The sequence below is a fragment of the Pararge aegeria genome, chromosome 7 (assembly GCF_905163445.1).
Source record: "Pararge aegeria chromosome 7, ilParAegt1.1, whole genome shotgun sequence".
NCBI lineage: Eukaryota > Metazoa > Arthropoda > Insecta > Lepidoptera > Nymphalidae > Pararge > Pararge aegeria.
Genome location: NC_053186.1, coordinates 10,970,379 through 10,993,149, shown reverse-complemented (window position 1 = coordinate 10,993,149; position 22,771 = coordinate 10,970,379). Strand labels below are relative to the sequence as shown.

The 22,771-nt window shown below is 37.1% G+C and overlaps 1 protein-coding gene across 2 annotated transcripts; it reads right to left on the bottom strand.

The window, feature by feature from the left end:
* Window positions 1–11: 11 nt before the first annotated feature.
* LOC120624959 (protein mesh) lies at window positions 12–22,403 on the bottom strand. Of its 2 annotated transcripts, XM_039891803.1 has the most exons (22): window positions 21,933–22,403; window positions 15,656–15,894; window positions 15,161–15,367; window positions 14,856–15,014; window positions 14,478–14,615; window positions 14,083–14,251; window positions 13,313–13,570; window positions 12,624–12,963; window positions 12,046–12,327; window positions 11,087–11,219; window positions 10,773–10,867; window positions 10,381–10,499; window positions 9,702–9,853; window positions 8,959–9,067; window positions 8,489–8,625; window positions 7,918–8,047; window positions 6,920–7,182; window positions 4,980–5,084; window positions 4,353–4,461; window positions 3,069–3,954; window positions 1,686–1,853; window positions 12–600 (listed from the first exon to the last, which is right to left on the bottom strand). In XM_039891803.1, the coding sequence occupies exons 1-22, from the start codon at window positions 22,291–22,293 to the stop codon at window positions 273–275; spliced, it is 4,887 nt and encodes a 1,628-aa protein (XP_039747737.1). In that variant the 5' UTR covers window positions 22,294–22,403; the 3' UTR covers window positions 12–272. The 2 variants fall into 2 exon arrangements, with proteins under 2 accessions (XP_039747737.1, XP_039747736.1); XM_039891802.1 differs by lacking the exon at window positions 3,069–3,954 and having other exon boundaries at window positions 1,686–1,842.
* Between the last annotated feature and the right edge of the window lie 368 nt (window positions 22,404–22,771).

Here is a 22,771-nt window from a genome sequence, read left to right as displayed (position 1 = left end):
ACCACCGTATGTTATGGACTGTTTTATCTTTAGGAAAGACACATCCCTGTCCAAATGTCTTATAGTCTATGCTCAGATAAACGAGCTACAATAGCAATGCTGCCTGCACACAGCTAATATTATTGACAATATATTTTACAAATACTTCAACTCTTCAATACGCCACATGCAGACAATATTATGTTAATATAATATGCAGAATATTGTCTATAATATTGACGTGTGTGCGGGCAGCCTAAGAGCAAGATTTTGAATCTTGGACGGATACATTTCTAATTAATTTCGGTCTCTCCAGCCCATGCTCTGCTCGTTTGTGGTTGCTGCTGCTGGTACTGTGATTGCTGTTGCTGGTACGGCTGCGGTTGCCCGAACGTGTCTGTAGTTTGCGGTGGATACTGTGGTTGCGTAAACGTATCAGTAGAGGTTTGATATTGCTCGGACGGTTGCGGGTATTCTTGACCGTAAGGGTAAGCAATATCATTGTCAACCTTAACTGGTTCTGTCGGCTCTGGACTGTCCTCAGTGAGGTCTTTCTTGTAAGGAATTGAGTCATCATCAGAGTTTAGTTTTAGTTGTTCATCTGGATCGAAGGTTCTCGTCCTGTGAATTGAATTGCTTTTAAAAAAAAAAGGTACATAGTTTTAGAATAGCATAGATTCTAAATAATATAAAAGGAATGCACAATTGATTAAACCTTAATCCGAGAACTCTTGGCAAATTTTAACAATGTAGGTTATGTATTGAATCTTAATACACCACACCGCACAGACGGCAACGAATAGATAATAGGTAATACGAGTTTATTACGAGTTATGACGCTTCGCTCCCGACACCGAAATCCTCTGGAGATATTTACTTTGCTAAGTAAGTTTATATGCTACATAAAAGAAATGTCTTTTAGTGAGGCAGTTTAGTGTATGTGGCACCTATAACTATTTGAAAAGCAGGGTATTATGATTATGTATTGTCTTTTTTTTTATTTTTTTTATTTTTTTAAATATACTACGACAATACACACATCGCCATCTAGCCCCAAAGTAAGCGTAGCTTGTGTTATGGGTATTGAGATAGCTGATAATTATTTTTTTTATGAATATAATACACATAAATACTTATAAATATACAGATAAACACCCAGACACTGAAAAACATTCATGTACACACAAACACTCTCCAGTTGTGGGAATCGAACCCACGGCCTTGGACTCAGAAAGCAGGGTCGCTGCCCACTGCGCCACTCGGCCGTCTGTATTATGTACAGATGCGTAGGGTGGGATGCCGGTGGCAGGTTTTGTGTGGTGACGGCAGATCGGAATACAATTGTCACCACACTCCCTCTTCCTGCGGGTGTCGTACAAGGTCGACGTGGAATATAACGGAGAACGGGTAGCAGCGTCCTCTATGCTACTACTACCATCTACTAGGATCACCAACCCCAGTCTGCCCAGGTGATTATGGGCAAAACCTCTCGTTTTGATAGGGGTCATAGACTTTTAATGAGGGCCAGTAGAGATGCGTCATAAGCGCTCGAAGCACCTCGTCTACATTCCCTCACAGTGCTTTATCTCAAAGCTCTAGCAATTCTACCTTTTTAGTATCATGCTTGGCTATTAAAGAGGAACAAGAATTGAGTAATGACATAACTAGACCGTTGCATTGCGCGGTAGGATCACGTAGGTACTAACCTGATGGGTAAAAAGTCGTTCTCCTCCCGTTCTTCGTCCTTCTTTCTTTTCAGGATTCGGTATCCAATGCAGATGAGTACAACCACTATGGGAAGCATCACCGCGCTGATGATGCCCCATGTGGCACCGAGGGTACGAGCAGAGTATTCTTGATTACCTTTTTGAGAAATATTGAGAAACATTAAACAAAGCTTTAATTTTTATAACAAACTGACAAACGCTTGGCTGCACTGAACCTGATAGGAAGTAATTACGATAAAAGGTAAAGCGCACTTGCTTAAAAGATAACTATAGATGCGCTATCCCACACATGGGCAAATCCAAATCCTTATTATAATCGGTTATAATCGGACGATAAAACAGACAATATGAAATATATGACACAATAAAAATTCCACGACGGAAATGTCTCTTATAAAAGTGCGTAGTTTGTTTCCTTCGACGTAAAAGTAATAAGGGCATCCAATTTTTTCACAGAAAACATTACGCAGCAGATCATACATAGATAAGATCTATCAAGTAAATTTGAACGCTTTATCTAAAAGAACAAATAAAAAAATTACTAACCTGTGACCCAGATATTTTTGTGTACACCTTGATAAGAAAGCAAGTAATAACAGCTTATTGGGGCATAAATAAAAACGCATCACATGACTGAGAAAATTTCTGTTCCACACAAAACGTTGTAGCTTTATCCCTTGCTTTCCTATTTGCACAAATTAAAAAATTTAAGCCATAGCGGAAGTTATTCTACCATGCTTCGGAAAAGAAATTTCCTCTCTCTGTGATAATATTCCGATTTGTTTAATTTTAATCGTATTTTTATAGCTACTTTTTTAATTTAAAAAACATATAAATAGACTTGAAAACATCAACGGGAAACAACACAATATAATCCTGTAGAAAACCCTACCTAGCTAATGAAAACATGGTGATCCTATAAAATACTAAGTTATGTGCAAATGCTTACTTATAACTTAATTAATCGTTTAAGAAAAATGTGAGGGGTCGTGAAACATCTGATAGAAGTGAAGCACAAAGTTCGTTTTATTTTAAAACTATTAGATTACCTTAATAACTAAATCGCTCGATTGATTTTCGTAGTCAAAAACTGTATTTTGGCTGAAATTCCCAAATGCCCTTAGCGTGACATAAGAAATTACGTTTATAAACTATAATTAATAAATTAAATGTGTGGCCCGATTCTCCAAAATTTGTCATAAAGTTAGGCAGTGCTATCTTATTACTTAAATATTTTATCAGTGGGATTTTGCGCTTATCTTTACAAAAGGTTTAATCTAGACCATAGTAGATCGACTGCTGAAAGTCGGCATTTCAGCCGGCGGATCAATAAGAGTTTCCACTGATTTCCCTCTTTTAGGAGGAAGAGTGAATGTCTTTACTTCTGTGGGTGGAGCACTTTTAGGAGGCTCTGGTAAGCCTGGATTGTTGTAAGTGCTCCTTGGACTATTATCCGATATTGGGCTTATTGGAGGGGAATAAATCTCAGAGTAAGTTGGAGAGTATTGAGATGGTATAGGACTGTATTGACCCTCGTACTTTGGTGAGTAAGGATCTTCTGATCCCTCTTTGGTGGAATAACCAGAATCACTGGGAAGAGCGCGGCGACCAGTTTGGCGTGGTTTGCTAATAAATTTTATATCTTTAGCGGGTCGTGTCAAAGTTGAGTCTTTATTGGACTCTGTTTCGGATGGCGTAGTGAGCGATAGTAAATCTTCTTCAGATAAATCCCAGGGCTTCTCTGCGAATTCTACTTCAGGTGCATTTGGCAACGGTTCGTTAGTCCTATAAGTTTTGTCATACGCGCGGCGTTTTTTGGATTTATCAGATTTATTAGAATCGCTTCTATTGGAATCAGAATACCCAATGCCTGAAGTATCGCCATCCTGCATAGTTTCGGTAGGTGGTAAAGGGGCAGCCCGAGTAACTAAAGTAGAGCTTGGTTTTAAGGGACTTTCCTCTGTAGGAGTGTCAGGTATTTTGGGTTTTATATCTGAGTCTTGGCTACGTAGGGTGGAGGATTTCATAGTGTCAGTGATGTTTCCCATTGAAGCTGATCTAAGGTTGAGACGAGAGGCGGATTTCGATCGCGGAAAGTCTTCGAAGCGGAATCCCTCTTTGCCTTCGGACCTCGGCTTGTGCCAACACCAGAACCATAACAGGCAAATAAGTAGTGATAATGGTAGAATAATTGCCACTATGATGCCCCAAGTCAGGAACAGGGCGCGTTGAGAATACTCCTGGTTACCTGTTTACAAAAATTTGACTTATCTATCAGTTTGTTTTTAGGTGATATGGATAGTTACAGAAAGTCAAAAATTAATGAAGTTACAGATATATGAAGAGCCATTTTTTTTAAATGCTCTACAGGTTAGCCCGTGAATGCAATGGTGGAAATTATGATGCAGTCTAAGATGGTAACGGCTAACCTTATCAAGAATATGGCACTTCTATTAAACCCACACACCTAATCGGTTTCTGCGCGACATTCAACAGCGTTCAAGGATGCACCAGAGAGGTCGTGAATTAATTCGCAGTTCTAATGCAGTTCAAATATCTCCTAATGTTTTAAGACGCACAATTGATGATGCCGTTCAGATTTACACTTTGTGAATTGTTAAGTAAGTAAGTATTTGCAGTACTCACGTAAGCACTCAGTGTATCCGTAATCAGGCAAATTCCATCTACCGTTGTCCTCACAGATACGTCGCTTGTCACCTATCAGGATAAAGTTTTGGTTGCACTCAAAGTTTACCTGTAATACACACGTTTACATTAATGAAATTACAAACTATTTGCTTGAACCCGTCGATTGTTCATCCTCGCGACTTCAACGGTATATGAGTAAACCTTAAAAGATAGACATAATATGAGGACTTTTTATAGTACTTTTAAAGACGAACAATTCCGGCATTCATTGTTTTGTCACAACTTTAACCGTTTATGCATCGCACGAATCGGAAAATCATTTTTAATTAATGCTCCTATCCTATTATTCGTAGCGTGATGTTATATAGCCTAGAGCCTTCTTTTATAAATGGACAAAAGTAATTTTCAAAATGGGTTCTGTAGATCCAGAGACTACTGTCTAAAATCTCACATACTCAAACTTTTTATAATATTTGTATAGCACCGTTAAGATTAATATAGTTATGACCTCTTCTTAGACGTAGACTTAAAAAAGTAAAATTTCCACTCTAGCAAATATCGCAATGTTGTATTATGGGGATAGCTCATATTTGATTTGGGAAGACAACGAGAAATAATACTTACTCTTGTGCCAGGAGTGAAGAAGAAATTACTCTTTCTTCCAAACCGAGGAGTTTCCAATATACCGCAGCTGATGACACGACGTGCGTTTGTTTCTCGTATGTTTACCTTTGAAATATAAGTAATTGATTAAATGGGCTTAGTTTCGATCTGTTTTTTAAAAAAAACCTTTTTTTTTTGGGACCTATTCTCAGAGTTATTCTTCCATATAATATTAGTAGTTACCTAAGTATATCTTACGTAATAGCTAGGAATTTCTTAAAAATATAAATACAATAAATATTATATTTGAGAATTTTTACAATACTTATAAATAAAGTAGGAATACTACTGAGATACCACTTATAAAGTAGAAGAATACGTACCTGCTACAAAATTTAACTCTATAACTTTATAATCAATTTTCTGAGAAGATTTATAGTTATGTGATCGGGTATCGAGTTAAGACTGACGATTTTCTATAGACTTCCCTTAGCATAAAAACCTTGGTTAGTTCACTACAATTATAAGAACAATGGAATGAAAATACTTTAAAGATGGATACATGCAACTGCTTACCATAAATGCAGATATCATAAACAAAATATTGAGGAAAATGAAAATTAATCTTTTGAAGAAAATTGAAAAATATAAAATAAGATCGGAATGGAGCTAAACCCTTTATATGGGAAAGAGTTGGTAGGAAATAACCGAAGTCGAATGCCTTGTGGTTAGGATTCCGGCTAGCCTTTTGGGGGACCGAGTTTGTACCCCGGCACGCACCTCCTACTTTCAAAGCTGTGTGCATTTTTAATTGAGATAAATTCTTCAATAAAACTTGCTTTAAAGGTCAAGCTTAGCATGGAGAGGAAACTTGCACACCTGAGATTTTGTCCATAATGCTCTCAAAGGCGTGTGAAGTCTACCAGTCCACACTTGGCCAGAGCGGTAGATCTTAAACCCTGTTTATTATGAGAGTAATGGGCTTAAAAGGATGAGAAGACTGCAACTTGCTACCATTGATGGGCCTTCTATGTTATGGACAGAAGTCAAAGTGGTGCTCAACAAACGTATTTAAACAGACAAACCGATCACAATACAAATCTACTATTAGATAAGTACATACTAAATGAGTATTTAAAGGTTTCCTTCCATTACAAGTTTTTCACTGATATTATCAACTGAGTCATTATTTTCCCACGTTTAAAGGCTTAACAGTACAATCTGCAATTATGTTTAAATTAACATTACTTATTTCTTTGAAATTACACTCTATATGAGTGTTTATAAGGTTCCCTGTAACAGTTCACTAGCCGATTATGTTCCAAGCATGAACTAGTTCCTCATAAGCTTATAACTGATCTAGTCTGAGCCAATTTAGAACACGGGAATACCATAATAGGATCTAAGAAAATGGCACCGGCTTATTTGGGTTATAAAGTAAGGTAAGTTATTGCAATTTGGAATAATTGCTTCCAACTTTTCGTTTTACTAAATGTGGCAATTTATGAATTGTCTAACCCGGGGATTCCCAACCTTGTTAAGCCAGAAGCGCACTTACAAGTTAATAAATTTGTCAATGCGCCCGCGCCTAACCTAAACGCTAGTTGAAATAGTCAGGTAGATAGGTCCATAAAATGAAAATTTACGAAAATAATAAATATTAACAAAGAAATAAGAAAAATAAAACCACCCTAACAATGGGGTGACAGAGTTTGATGATCTCCACACATTTTTTCAACGTGTGGGACGAGCCCTGACACTGCTGCACAAAAATTATCAAAAAAAAATCTTCACTTCTTTGGAGTACAGAAAGAACGCTTCGCGGTGCGCCACTGTACTTTCTTAAGCGCCCAGGTAGCAAGCACTGGTCTAACCTATAGTTACCTACCTTTCCAATATTCATCAAAGTCGATTTACCGGAACTGCTATCGCTAAATAGCAACAAGCATTGAAATACTCACTATAGATGACAGATAGTTCTTCGTGAATTCAGCCTGTTCTCTATTCAGCGTCATGCCGTAGTCGTATCGGCATTGATATGAGTCCTGACATATTTCCAGCGCCCTCGCCAAGTCTTGTGAGCGATTTGCTGGCAAAAAGTCCGCAGGCTCTCGAATGAAGTTCGGTATAAAATTATTATCGTTGTAGTATGCCGCCGTCCGTCCATATTCTCTGAAGAACATTGCTACTCCTATACCCTGTTGCTCTCGATCAGTTAGTTGCCCTGAAAAAGACTCAGAATGAAAACAAACACTGAGTGTTCACACATCATAATCATTATCCTCATTATATCAACCCATTACCGGCCCACTGCAGAGCACGGGTTTCCCGCAGTGGGAAGGGGATGGATCATGGATGGACTCTACATGCCTTCGAGAACATTATGGAGAACTCTCAGGCATCCAGGTTTCTTCAACGTGTTTTCCAGCACGGTTGAAGCAAGTGATATTTTATTTGCTTGAAACGCACACTACTTAGAAAAGTGGAAGGTGCGTGGTGGGATTCGAACTCTGGTCGAGTTCCTGGAAGTGAAGTCGCCACCCCACTGGGCGCTACTCACACATTCTTCCATAATTATATAAGACTGTCTAAGTAGGAAAAATGTGAAAAGTGTTTCCTACAGTTCAGCATTTAAGCCAACGTAAATTCTCTGACTTTTACGTAAGAGAATTTATACTTTGTCAGAAGTAACAAATCCAGGTTTGTACTTCTCTTTTCAATTACCAGTAAATTTTACAATTAAATACGCGTAAAAAATAATAACGTTCTAAAATGGCTTTACTCAGCATAACTTATATCTTCTAACACAGAGATTATCTTCCGTAAATTATGAAATCTTTAACTTTTGTATTGGATATAGAAATTGCAACAAATGTAAATTACTTTTGGCTTTTGTAAGATTATAGTAAGTAATCTTTTTAAATCAGACTTTAAGTCTTAATTATTAAAAATAACTTACAGTTTTGTGCAAAGTCTCTATGCGCCGACTGGAAGTTGTTTAGATCAATCGGTGCAAGAGTGCCGTCTGGCCGAATAAAGTCATCGTTGACGTCCAACGACCAATTGCCGAAGAGACCTCTGGTTTGGTTCTGGAAATAAAGAAACCTTTTAAAATTTTTCATCATCAACCTATTACCGTCATATTATATTCGTTTAAATAAAAAACACACACATAATTTCGATAGTTACAGGTGCGTTCCGGGGATCGAACACGGCCTTACCCCAGTGGGTCACTCACATCGCTACTAAAAAAACGACACTATTAGAATTAGTATACATAAATATTTAGAAAGAATCACAGTATTGCACGCAAAACATTAAATAATTCAGATAACACAAAATAACAAGAATAAGAAATAAATTTAATGCATTCATACTAGCACAGCAGAAGTGACTGCAGGACGTGTGTTGCATTTACGAACATTTTAGACGAAGATTTTTCCAACTTAAACTCGTATGATTAAAAGTTTTACGTGCTTCATACTTACTTCAAAAGGTCAGAAAGGAAATCAACAATTTATAAAACTCACCATATAAGTCCAAGGCAAATAAACCCTGGCGCTCATAAAGCCTCTGTTTTCAATGACTTCAACACCAGCACCGGAAGGAAACATGATGACGACTTCCGACTGGTTCAGGATATACATAGGTTGGTATACTGTCACACCTGGCACAAAGAATATTAACTTTAAGCTTGTGTTGAGACACGCAGAGAAGCATGAGCTGAGCGGTTAAGATGATCAAAATTATCCCTTTGAAAAGTATGAAGAGCTTATCTACCTCGATTCAGATCTGGAATGCCCTTACGACTTCAGTCGTACTTGATATCGATGATGTATATGGGATATGATTCCGATCAAAAGGTAACATTCATCTTTTCACTTTAAATCACATCCACCATGATACTAATTAAAGTCAGGTGTGATTGAAGTCACGTTTATTTTCGAGAAAACTTTTGGTCACCATTATTATGCAACTTAGCAAAATAGTAATTACTTACCAGGGAAATATTGCACTCTTAACGAAGTCCGATCGAAGTATATCCTCTTGTTATCAGCAAAAACATCTAGCCGGTACCTCCACTGAGCGTGTTGCGGACGCAGTCTTACCTGCAGGGGAAAAAAGAAACCATCAGACATCTTATTACGACTTATCTACATAGGGCGATGGAATATTAGCAGCATCATCATCAGCCAATATGCATCCACTGCTAGACATAGGCGTCTTTTAAGGAGAGTAGTCTTTCTAGCCCGAGCCTTCTGTATCCAATGGATGCCTGCCATTATCTGGAAATCGTCGCACCACCTAGTCGGGGGGACCTTTAATATGAGCGTGTTGCGGACGCAGTCTTACCTGCAGAAAAAAAAGAAACCAAGACATCTTATTAAAACGTCATCCCAATAGGGCGATGAAATATTATGTCCTAACTCTATTATCTCAAGCTATCACATTTAAAGTAATGAATATATCTTGCAATGTCTTAGAAAGCAGAAATCTATACGTCATTCCTTTACCTACTTATCCATCCCATTCGACACTACCCGGCAGTACCCCCGGCCTGAACTGTGAGGTTATAATATAATCATAAGAAGTAAGAGTTCAGGACAGGTTAAGTTGAAATAACGTCTGGTAGGATAGCGGGTGTATGGTGCCGGGTTGCCAGGAGGCCGTATATTTCTGCCATGGACATAAGATTTTAAATCTAATATTCCTATTCAAATCCCGCAGACTGTAGTACTTTACCTCAATCGAGATAGAGTTATTCGAAGCAGCTACAACGGAAGTCAGCACAGTAGCATTCACTGCTCCAAGTCTGTTCCTAGGTGTTTGTTCAAAGCGGCCTTGCACATCCAGCTTCAATTCTGGTCTGTCCACTCTTACCAATACATATTCACCTGTTATGACAAATATTAGATTAGTACTATGACAAAATGATCGCGCTACATAATATGACGTATTCTCTGTAACAAAAGATCGGGTTATTCTAACCTGCAGCATCCCCTGGTGGCCCGGTGCCTTAAACATATATCTAAGAATACTGAATGTATTGGTGATTGTAAAGGAATATGCATGAGTGAGTAAAGTTTGTCTAAATCGCTTCGCAACGAGCATCTTACGAGTTTCTGGCCGACTTCGTGTCGTAGAATACCTATTCTTTGCGAACCGGTGGTAGAGTCACTTTAAACACAATAGACATTTCAAAAGTATGCCTACTTGAATCAATACACTTTGATTGTGATTTAAAGACACGATTAATTTGTGGCTCATCTTCAAACCAGCCTAGAAATTATACATACGTACTGCAAGAAACATAATTCGTTTAACAGACAGTTACAATGTTTCATATTCTAGCTGCAATCTGTGGGTCGGTGGATATATGTGATTGTTTTTTTTTTGTTATATTTCAAGTCTAAATACTGACCTTTGCCATTGAAGGTGTATTGTAAGCCGTCAAACGTAACAATATGTGGGTCGCCAAATATTCCTGCAACTCCGGGAGCCTGATAACCCACGCAATCTTGAGATGGACGTCGTTCAAACCTAAAATAAAAATTTTAACCTATAAACTCTGCTGCAACTCACATAGACGTTCTCGCAAACATATTCATATTCAGAAATAACTACTCTTGGTTGCGAATATTTTCAAGTTACACGAAGCATTAATTCCCACTCAGTGAGAAATAAAGTATAAAATTAATTAAAGTAGTAATTATTGTAAACTATTTTGTTTTTCTGGGGATTGAATTGCGTACGTAGCTAGACACATGATCAGAAAGACGAAGATGAAGTTAGTAAAGGAAGCAAACCACAAACCTGAAAGTCTCGCAGCCAACCGCCTGTTCCTCTTGCCACATGCAGCACTGGTAGAATGGTATCATATCGTGGAACCAATGGGACAGAGATGGTACCTGGAAAAAAACAAACGCGTTGTAAAATTCCAAGACAACTTGAGTAGTTTAATGAATATCTAATGATGAATGACGACATATTTTATTACTACATTTCGGGGAGATACTATATTAGTATCAAAAAGCAAAAGAAGAAGAATCATTAAAATATATTTTGACATGATCAGTTTGGACAAACTAATAGTCTTAGGAAAGCAGTAAGTTTTTTATATAAATTACCTTGTTAGCCTCATTGTAAGGTGTGAATCCGAAGTCATGAGATCGATGAGGCTGTGATCCCCACATTTGGTCGTATGAAAGCATAAGGAAGCCGTTCTTATCGTAGCAACACTGCTGTCCTGATCCTTCAGAGCTGATAAAACATATTGTACTTGTAGAAAAACATAGCTTATAAACACCTAAGCTTACATATTTTTGACGTGACAACGTCTTATAAATTGGTTTGCCGGGTGACACTTCAAGAAACTGCGTCACGCTCCGCTCACGTTATGCGCTCACAATGAGAGCGAGTGAGAGGCACGCGCCCGCCTAAGAGCGAGAGAGACAGACATAAAAAGTGAAAGGCACGCGTCCCTTTGTAGTAAACGCTGTTTCATTGTACGCAAATGTATTGCAAGTTATTGTATGTATATTTGTATATAAATACGTATGTATGTGTAAAGGTAAAAATAAAATTTGGTTAATATGAAATTCAGTGCGAGATTCTTTGTATAAATTAATGTTTTAAATATAATTCTTTGTATAAATAAATGTTTTAAATTGTTACTATTATTTCATCCTTCTTCCATGAATATTCACATTAAAATTATTTTACCACTCAAAGTCGTTGTCACGTAAAACTTTCGCCCGTATACCGACTTTACAGGCAACCAATTTTTTTACTTTTAAATCATTAAACTCTTAAAATATTAGTCTTCAATTGAAACGAATTGACGTGAAGTAACTAAGCCAATTCAGCAATGTGCAAAATTATTTTTTACGTTGATAGCAAAAAGTGTATTTGGAATGTATTAATAAAAGAAAATACTATATTTCAGTGTTCGGGAAACAAATTCACTTACAACTACGTTTACTTTGGGGTCAGATGGCGATATGTGTACTGTCGTAATATATTTATTTAAAGAATGGAATAACTCAATGGTAAAAGCCATCAAAGAAAGAATACAAGTTTTCCTTACCTTGGAGCACCACTTCTAACACAATGTAAAGCACCCCAGTGATATCTACATGTTGGATTAATATCTCTGTCGCAATGCAAATCGGGCATAAAACGACCTTTATCCAGTAGAGCGTGTTCCAGTGTACAAGGGCAAACCCAGACTTGGGCAGCGTAGTTCTTGAGGAAACGATCGTTTCTGAGCCAATTGTTACACATCGCTTGTGGCCAACGTCTGCCGTGCAGTCGCTCCCACTGAGGAGCGAAGTACCATCCGAGAGGAATCGGTCTACTCCATAGCACCCTGTGTAAAATATAATACATAAGCATAAGCATGTATTATGCAATTCATGTGTATGTAATAAATAAATACAAAAAAAAAGGTTACTGTTCAACACTTCAGCGTGGTTATTTTACAATACACGGATTTTATCACTCAACAAGTATTTCTTAAACAAAGCTATAGATGAAATTTTAATAATGGCTTTGTATTTTATAGGCCTTTCATTTATTGAGAATTATAGGCGGAAAGAGTGGGAGGGAGGATTTAATGAAGTAAAAGGTGGGAGCGGGCTACACTGATAAGATTAGAATACTTACGGTGAAATGGGAACACCCTTGTAAACCTCAGGAGTCGTTAAGTTGATCTGAATAAACCCAAACTGCATATCATTGTGCATTATATTATCTCTGTTGCGGAAGTTTTGAGGATTTATAACGTATTCTCCAGTATTGGCCACTCCCATTTCTATCATATCAATAAACTCCAGTTGTGGTCTGATCGTAATCTCTTTGTAGCCCCATAAACTGATCTGAAGTTGGACGTTAAAGTTCGTTGTTAAATTGTAGCGGTCCCATGTCATTCGGATTTCAGGAGGATACCTCTCATGGACTGCGTTATCGGGGAAGAAGATTCTTTCAGTAGCAGTTGCGGGCGTTTCTGGAATAATAAATTTACCATTTTCAATCTTCACGGACTTCTAATTCTTATGTCTTGCTGCAAATATTTACGTTACGAGTACCTCATCGCCAATTCAAAGCAGAAAATATTTCTGCTTTTTGGTCATTTAACCGTAGGATTACGATGGAATCGTTTGATTTTATCTGATTAATCTTTTAAATTTCAATAGATGCTGGGCTGATGTATCCAGATTATTATTAAGCTCAAAAGATATAATATGAAAGATTGAATAAATGATTACACCACAAACAAATACAGGAAAAATGTAAAAAAATAAGTTCACACAACGCATACGGCGGGCTTATCGCTACATAGCATAATATCTTACCAACGAAAAATTTTCCCTTCCACTTATAAGGTTCGTTATTTATTGCGATTTCGAACCTTGCGTAACCATTATGCCAGAAGCGTGGTTGTACGCAGATTGCTCTGTTTTCATCTATGACTGCACCGATAACAGCTTCTGTGTCGAACCTACATGAGATACGGTCTGTCGGCCTGAAGCAAGGGCCTGTGATGTTTACGATGGTACCTCCAAGCATGTTACCACTTTCTGGGGCGAACATCAGTGGAAGGTTAGCTCCGTCTGAAATGCAATTACACAAACTATATTTTTAGAACTACAGTGCTATAAACACTGGATTAAATAGACTCTGTCTGTCTAGGAAGGTCTGTTAGCCTTTTTATAAAGGAAGCAACAGCCGACTAAGTTTGAATACAGAGAGCTCGTACCACTTGTTAAATATGAAACACTACATAATATCAGCATTATTAAGATCGAGTAAAATGCACCAAAAAGCATTTATTGCATGGTATCCCCGTTGATTTTAAATTTTATTTTATTTATTGTAGTTACAAAACCAATAGTACACATTCTGTGACAATTTCAATTCTAAACCTAATAAAAAGGCTTAATATAAGGGTTCCGTTGGCACTCCTCGGATGCGGAACCCTAAAGAGGTTGCGTTAAATTTTATATTTTTTTATGAGCACAGGCTTATCAATATGATTTACAATCATAATTCACCTTGGCTACTCGCTGATACTAAATAGGATTCAAGAGTTGGATTACACAAAAATACACATGAATTCTCCTACCTATGTCTTTGTTGCAAGTGCCCATAAGAATATTTTCGTCGATCCTAAAGACGTGTCTTCCAGGGAATCCGTTAGCCCACCCTCTTCCAGTCAAGTCTCTCAGCACAGACGCTTGGGAGTATGGCTTGTATTCGTAACTGCGTGTACCGTTGCCTGCGTTGAATCCAATCTATGACAGACAAAAGCACAACTTTACCAACTTACTTACTGAATCGATAGATGTTCAATTGAAGGGAAAACTTCTACAGGCGCGTCAAGCACTTTTTGGGTGAACAAAAAGCTTAAGAGTTAAGTCATCGTCACCACACGCTTCCCATAACTATATTATGTAAGCTGTGTATAGATTTAGTTTTCCCAAAGACACCCGCATGTTTCATATCAGCTATATAACTTACATACGCTGGAACACCACCTTCCCCAGTAGTGGTATCACCACCAGCTTCAGTATGAGAGCTCCAATTGATCTCCAGGTAATTGAAAATTGCATATGTAAACACTTCATCCGTTGCCAGCACCATTTGGAAAGTGTTTGTCTGCAAGAAGAATATAATAAAGACCATGATTAGTGTAAGAAAAGGTAAGAAATTATTATCATAAGTAATTTAAAGAAATACAGGGTCCTTAAGAAGCACTAAACTTTTCCAAGAAGTGAATGTTTATTGTATTCATAATATACCAAAATCAGTTCTAATTTTATTTTGTTCTATTGTTATGATTCACCAAATTTATTTATAAGTATATATGTATGAGTCATCCTCCATTTTTTAACTCACCGTAAACAAGGCGTTATCAATACCTCCAGCGAAGGACATGTTTTTCCAGGTGATCGTGATAGCATGTTTTGGGAAGAAAGCCTCAGAGCCGATGACGCCCTCCCGAAGATCCCACGTGATTCTTTCCCTCATTTCCACACCTAGTTGATCGGTACGAGTCTAAAAAATATGTTTACTGATAAAAACGTTTATTTTTAAAAGATACCAACTCGCATTTATAATTAAATGGCTTTTCTACGTTTCTTAATAAATTATTGATAGTTTAATTAAACCAAAATGAAAATAAACCTCAAAATAATATTGACCTGCAAATCTCTGTCCATCCTAAAGTAAACACCAGGTCTTCTTTGATCAGGATCCTCTGGCCTTTGACTTCCAATGCGACATTTGCTGAAGAATATACCAATGAAGGACGGGTCATTGACTGCAGGCCAGTCTTTGATAGGGAATGATAGTGGATAGGTATAATGGTCTGGAGGGTCGCTGAAGTAGAGGTAGCCATTCATGGACAACTGAAAATAAAGTGAGAGCCTTTATTAGCCTTTTAGTGCCTATTTAATCAATTATCGATACGAAATAACTCTACTTGACGATGAACCGATGTTAACATTCTATAAAAAAATAAGTAAGTATCAAGATATTATGATGATTAATCGATATTTAGAGGGTTTTTGTCTGCAATATTTTTGTATGTAAATACTATGTTTATCTATCGAAGTTGTATGTACTAATGTATACATAAGTAACAAGACAAATTCACTAAATGCTGATGGGATATAAGATAAACAACAGTAACTTACTCTTGTGTAATTTAATCTAAATCCAAAGAACGGTAGTTGGAAATTAAAGTTCTTGTGGATCTGTGGGGTGGAAGTGTGGATATCTCTTTGGTAATCTCCAATATCCTCATTCCCTCCTCGGTCATAGAACCAGTACATGAAGTTAGATCGAATTTGGGCCAGCCTTTGCTGAGTGATGACGTAAGATTGGCCATTATTTTGATAGTTGGTATCAGGTAGAGTTCTGCCATCGATGTGATCTGGAAAAAAAATGATTTTTTAACAAATATATTATTAATTATTATGAGTTTGCTTTTTTTGTTTCTTGGATTAGAATTTTTGACGACTTTACTGGCGTAGACTTGAGCGCTAGGGTTTTTTAAGTGGTCGCCAATTTGAGTATTTATAATTTTGGAGTTTTCTCGTTCTTATTTTCTGGTGTTTAAATTAAAAACACATATTACTCCGAATAGTTTGAGGTGCCTGACTGAGGAGGTCTGACGACCTCCCTGGCGCAGCGGTGATCGCTGATGTTTAAAGTGGGAGGCCCCGTGTTCGATAAGGGGCGGTAAAAGGCTATATTACCATCCAACCGACATAGAACAAAGCAATTTGGCGCATAGTCGCGTAGAAACCGATTAGGGGTTTTTAATATAACTGTCCCCAGAATTTCAAATATAATGAAATGGAAATCACGTGCGAAATACATCGAACAATGTCAAATTTGAGACTTGTTTAATTCCAAATAAAACTTTCATTCGTATTTACAAAAGGTTTTCTTGCAATATGTATTTTCATGCTATCATTTAGAGGCCCGTAGAAACCTAATGTAATATCGACGAGTTCTGATAATATTGATAGCTTATCACTTTCATATCATTCAACAGTTATTCCTAGTATGGGTGATGTCAACAGTATATAGGCATTACTTAGTTTCTTTGTTTTAAGTAGTAATGTGACGAATTTCCATATTTCCACTGTCAAGTGAAATATCCTATATGTAGAAAATACCTGCAAATGCTAGCAAGGTTGCAGAAATCACAAGGTTTTATGCAAAAGTCTGAAATAAATAGTTACCAAGATCTAGGACCAGGAGGATCACAATAAATACTCATGTTACACAAGTGTTAAACAGTAATGCTATTGTTTGACTTTACAGTATATATTCAACAGCCTTAGTATGAGTGTCCACTGTCCATGTGAAGAAACGTAACCGTATAAATCTGTTATTTTTTGTTAATTCTATATAGATTTTAAAAAAAAATTGTACTTTTTTATATTTAAACTCCTTGCTTGTACAGTTGATACAGATTATTTTTGTAAACATATAAGATTCAGCTGAAAAAGCGGTGTCAGTTTAGTGGATAAGACGACCGAGCTCGTTCCCTGGCACGCACTTGAACTTTTGTTATATGTGCACGGTACTTGCTTTAACGGTGAAGGAAAATATCGTGAGGTAACCTGCATGCCTGAGATTTCACCATAATGTTCTCAAGGGCTCTCTAAATTACAGGCATATTATGCTTTACATCTACGCCTCAGGTTGATTGACACAGGGCAGCACTTTGCAGGAAGTATTATGAAAATTAAGCTTAATTTCTCCGCGAACAGCAGGAGAATCTGTATGGTGTAATTTATTATTACTTCAATCCGTATACTTCACACCAAACAGATCTTCGCCTCTATGCCCTCTACGCACGTTTCGCTCCAAAACCGGAGCATCCTCAGGAGATGTTGTCTTTACAATGTTATTGCTGTTCGCGGAGTATAGCAAATTAAACTTAATTTCGATAATATATTATGGATTTTCGCAAAATATGCCCTGGGAAGTGTTGCTCTGTTTATGCGATGGTTCCATTTACCATCAGGTGGGATATCTGCTTGGTCCATCAATTATTAATTATGGAAAAAGGTGTGTGAAGTCTACCAATCCTTGGCCAGCCAAGTGCGGATTGGAAGTCATGGGCAGTCTAGACACTTCTCATTCTGAGAGGAGAACTGTGCCCTGTAGTAAGCAGTAGCCTTACTACAAGATTTGCTCTCGCAATCGAGGAATCGTTTCTGAGAATTAACTCTGTATCGTCAAAGTAAAATGGACCTAATATCGCTCGTTTTAGAGTCTCAAATCTTGTACTTCTGTTTTTTATTTTACAAACGTTCTGATAGAAACCCAAAGAATTGTAGAATTTTTTTAACTTAAAACAAATGCAAAAAGGATCCATATTAGAAAACGACTCTTCGATTCTTCTCGCAAATCTTCTACTAAGACCGCTGGTAATGGGTCGATAAAAGATCGAGTTCGAAGTCTTTCATGGGGTATTTATAACAATTATTTAGGTTAGTCTACACTATTATCATTACATGAATTAGGTATATCTGCGATAAAAACCACACCTTACGAATTATTATCGTATAAATTTAAATGTACACCTAAAATTTTAATTTGCCTTAACGCAAATCGCAATTTAACATAGCCGGTTTATATAGCAAAGCCCGACCAAGGCAATTAGGTAGAGATAAGGGCGTTGTGTTTTATCAGGGCAGATAAACAGTGTAGCTCGTTTTGAAATTTGTTATATTTGGGATTGCGGCTGGTTTTACGCATGGAAAACCTTTACGAAAACTAGTTTCGTTGTTGCTTAGATTCAGCTTTTTTCGGTCTGCTTTTTGCTATAACAAAACAAAAAAACAGTTTCCCTAACCGATTTTGGACAAATTGGACAATTTATAGAGATAATTTACAACTTCGAGAGATATAGTACACAAGCGTGTGCGAAAACACAGCTGCACTCTATATTCCCCCACTCTCATAGTCCGATAGAACGGACTCTGAGAGAGAGAGTGAGGGAGTCCGTATTAATTTGGCCGACACGGAGTGACTCCGACCATGCTCACCACTAGACCAACGAGGCAGTTATACAACAACTGTATTTTGTTGCAGAACCCTCTCGCAGAAATGTACCGTTAGGTTACCTAATCAATCATAAAGAAGCTTCAATAAAATTTAAAATTAAATAATAAAACATTCTGTACGGGCGGATTGCATACTGTCTAAATTTAGAAAACTCAATAACATGTTTTTTTCAACTTGTAAGATGACTGGCCTGTACCTGTGTCTAATCTACAAAGATATCAATAGATAATTTTAAGTTAAAGTTTAAGTTGTTTAAGTTATATGGTTTAAGTTTGAGCAAATATGAATTATTTACAAGATCATAATAGTTGTTTCGGATAGACTGTAACTGATCATCATGAGAATTGTAAAATGGTCACCAGGAAATTTAGAGCTTGATGACACTGAGAGCATGACAAGGATGCCACTTGTGCGGGTCGGACATCGACTTAGAGTGACGTGGGGTAATTTGGGCTTGTTGTACTAGGTATAACTATATACAGAGACCGTGGATCCCATCTCTGTGAGGATCATATAAGGAATAGAAGTGAATCAGAAGACTTGGGGTTAGGCAAAATTAGGAGGAAATTACTTAAACTGCTACCCTGGTCGTTTATGAGACTTTTATCCGTGGCGCGCTTGTAGCACCATAAGAAGGAAATCTACAGTTTAGTTATTGACATCTACACAGTGTAGAACAAGGCGCCCTCTCCGCTCCTTATTTATACAGTCGTGATCAGCCGGATTTATTTCAAACATAGCTTGATAAGTATTTGAAGCATTGAAATCGCGCTGAATCTGATTTCATCATGTCTTCCCCCGAAGAGTGCAATAAGGAAAGTTGTAGCTCAGACAGATATTACTCTAGGGGAATTCGTGTGGAGAATCCCGTCTATGTTCACCAGCCAAACTCTGTCGTTGGCCTAGCCTTAACATGTAAGACTAGTTATAGATATCTACACAGTGTACAACAAGGCGCCGTCTCCGCTCCTTATTTATACAGTCTTGATCAGTTTACTTACCAGTTTTATTTGAAACATAGCTTAATAAGTATTTGAAGCATTGGCTTCGCGCTGAATCTGATTTCATCATGTCTTTCCCCGAAGAGTGCGATAAGGAAAGTTGTAGCTCAGACCAAAATAATAATAATACTCTAGGGGCATTACCTAGGAAGGAAGTGGAGAATCCCGTCTATGTTTACCAGACAAACTCTGTCGTTGGTCCAGCAATTAACATATGTATGACTACGAATCACGAGATTCGAGGTCATATTTCTGGGTCTAAGGTTCGGCGCGGGCAATAATGGCCGATCATAAATTTATGGAAAAAAGTGTATACAAAAAATTTAAATTAAATCCATTGAAAAAACTAAAAAGACAATCAGAAAGAAACTAGGACTAGATCAGGCTTGTTCTACGGTTTCCGTGGAAAATGGAAACCGTAGAACTTGGACCATGGACCTTTTGGCCCGAGGTTAAACAAGCCCATGTGTAAACAAGCATATTGGTTTGTCTCTAAGAATTTCTACCTGATAGTCTGGTGTTGGAAAATTGGTATTACGGGGGTAGCCCATTGCCGTGAATAGCATATTAACCATATTAAGACCGCATTGGATGCGATGATAACCTAATGGTTAGAGACCCGGCCTCCATTCGGGGTGAGTTCGATGCTTAAAACGCACTGTAACTTATCAGAGTTATGTGCGTTTTTAATTTAAGCAATTAAAGTATTTAACGGTGAAGGAAAACATCGTGATAAAACCTGCATGCCTGAGAGAGATTTCTCCATAATGTTTTCAAAGGGTTGTGAAGTCTACCAATCCGCACTTGTTCAGCGTTGTGGATTACGGCCTAGACAATTCTCATTCTGAGAGGAGACCCGTGATCTGTAGTGGGCAGTTAATGGGTCAATAATGATGATAAGGAAGTCGCAATGGAGCAGCGTGGAGGGACTCTGTATCCCTCTGCTGTGAGAGAGTAGGCCCGTACCCAGCAGTGGGATATATATAGGTGAATGATAAGGATGAAATATTAGATTATTTACAAGTAAATGTACCGTAAAGCTTTATCAATGGATGCAAGAGCCTTTGTGTGAACAGTGATTTAATTCATCACTGAGTCATCTCTTGAGTCATCCTCAGCTATCAACATTCCACTGATAGTACCTACTTACCTCGTTAGCTTATTTATTAGCTACTCCTTTACTCTTCTTAACTGTGTTATATAGGTTAATATTAAGTACATAAACAACATGATACATATCCATGGTGTGTCTGGTAAATTTTTATTAAGACACACAAAGTATTTAATATCCATATTTTTATTTGATATCCATATTATACATCGAATACTGTACTGTACGGCACTTATTTATTTTATACAAGTTTTCAACGATAAATGGTGTTGTCAATTCTGTAGTACAGAAATCTATACTATACTAGCTGTTGCCCGCGACTTCGTCTGCGTTTGATTTTGTTTTTAAAGTATTCAGTATTGCTAAGCCTTAAATGAGTATAGTAGTATATGTATAACATGTGACTGTCAATTAATTATAGACAAATAATTTGCAATAAAATAAAATTGCGACTATAATTAAAGATTTAAGCTATCCTATCTCTTAAGTTGGACCAGACTGCTCACGGTGTGCCAATTTAATTCAAAATCTGTTAAGTAGTTTAGGAGTCTATCGCGGACAAACATCGTGACAGGAGATTTATATATATTAAGATATACTGTCCAGTTTACTTGTGGAGGAGGATATTCTATTTTCGACCTAGTCCATTTAGTTTATAAATTTTATTCTTAACGCTAACAAGCTATAACAAGAAATTGCATATTAGCTAAACAATGCCCACTTTCTTGGGCGGAAAACCTTTTTTACTCGTGAGATGAGCGTGATTCGGTTAGCACTGAGTGCTATGATTTATTTCCTGCCTGCCAAAAGGAAGTTTGTATTTTTGCATTATAATGATGTTTGTATGAATTCGCATTCCAATTTGGTATCCTCTAATATATCGGGTTTCAAATGAGTTAATGAAATTATTTTGAATAGTTTAAATAAACATAATTTATTCAATAATTATGTTTATTTTAATGGTTTTAAACTTCTTTTTATACCTACTATGGTGGTGTCTTTCAGGAGTGCCAACCTGGGATAAACCAATGTTGGTTAAATACGATAATTTTTTTAGAAATAATATATGTATATTATTTCTAAAAAAATTATCGTATTTATATGAAAAACCCCGTCTAATAGAAATATCACTCATTAAAGAACGTTATGACACGGTCGCAGTACTATACTAATATCGTACCTCGAAAAGTAAAACACAGAATTTAGATAACCTACAAGTCACTTTTGTAACTTTCTTTAGTAAATAGTTTTTTCTTTTAAAATCACTCTTACCGTATTCCGAATTTGTAGGATAAGTAGTACCAGGAGGGGCAATGACCTGACGCTCATTTTGACCATCACTAGATCCTAAATCGACAGCTTCTAAATTAGTAGGTGTATCACCCACTAAACCATCATTTAGAACTTGGTATTTCCCACTTCTCACTTCTAGCGTATCAGACTCTTCTATTAACTCAACTACATCGCTTTCAGTTTTTTCTGTAACTTCGGTGGCGCCATTTTCAGGAATCACAGCATTGTCACCATTTTCACTATCAATTCTTTCATTTTCATTCACTATAACGTCTTGTCCGAAAACACGGGCACTTATTACTAATGTAACTATAACAACTAAATTAAGGTTAAAACCCATAGTTTTTAGACTAGCACAATTATGATTATAATCACATTATTTTCAGTCCTTTGCCCCTGTTATCTCATTGATAAGGTTTTTTGCATTGACGACAGGTGCTTTACTATTGTAGTCAGAGACTGGAGTGTTTGTACATTGTGTGCTCAATAACTAACCGTTATCTCCAGTAAACACGATAAGATAGGAAATAGGATCGTTGGGTGTGCCAAATTATTGTCATGATCCACCTGCCCTGTAAAGGGCCTCTGTATTTAGTCACTTTTATTAAAAGGGTTTTAAGATACATTCACATTTTAGTCTGCTAATACGACCTTTTGTTTAGAAATAGATGTCTTTTGTCAAACCACATAGATGCTTTAATTTAAATCAGTCCGTAGATAAGAAGAAGAAGAAGAAATACTTTATTGCGCACAACCAACAAAATATACATAAAAATAAGAAGATATAAAAATTGTAGGCATGCAAAGGCGGCCTTATT

Bases quoted from the DNA above. Each gene is read 5' to 3' on its own strand.
- LOC120624959 (XM_039891803.1), bottom strand. From the start codon at position 22,293: ATGGGTTTTAACCTTAATTTAGTTGTTATAGTTACATTAGTAATAAGT. The intron at 15,015-15,160 runs GTCAATATTATT...CATATTTTTTAG, and splicing joins GGATGGACAGAGATTTGCAG to ACTCGTACCGATCAACTAGG. The intron at 3,955-4,352 runs GTGAGTACTGCA...TTTTGTAAACAG, and splicing joins CGGATACACTGAGTGCTTAC to GTAACCAGGAGTATTCTCAA.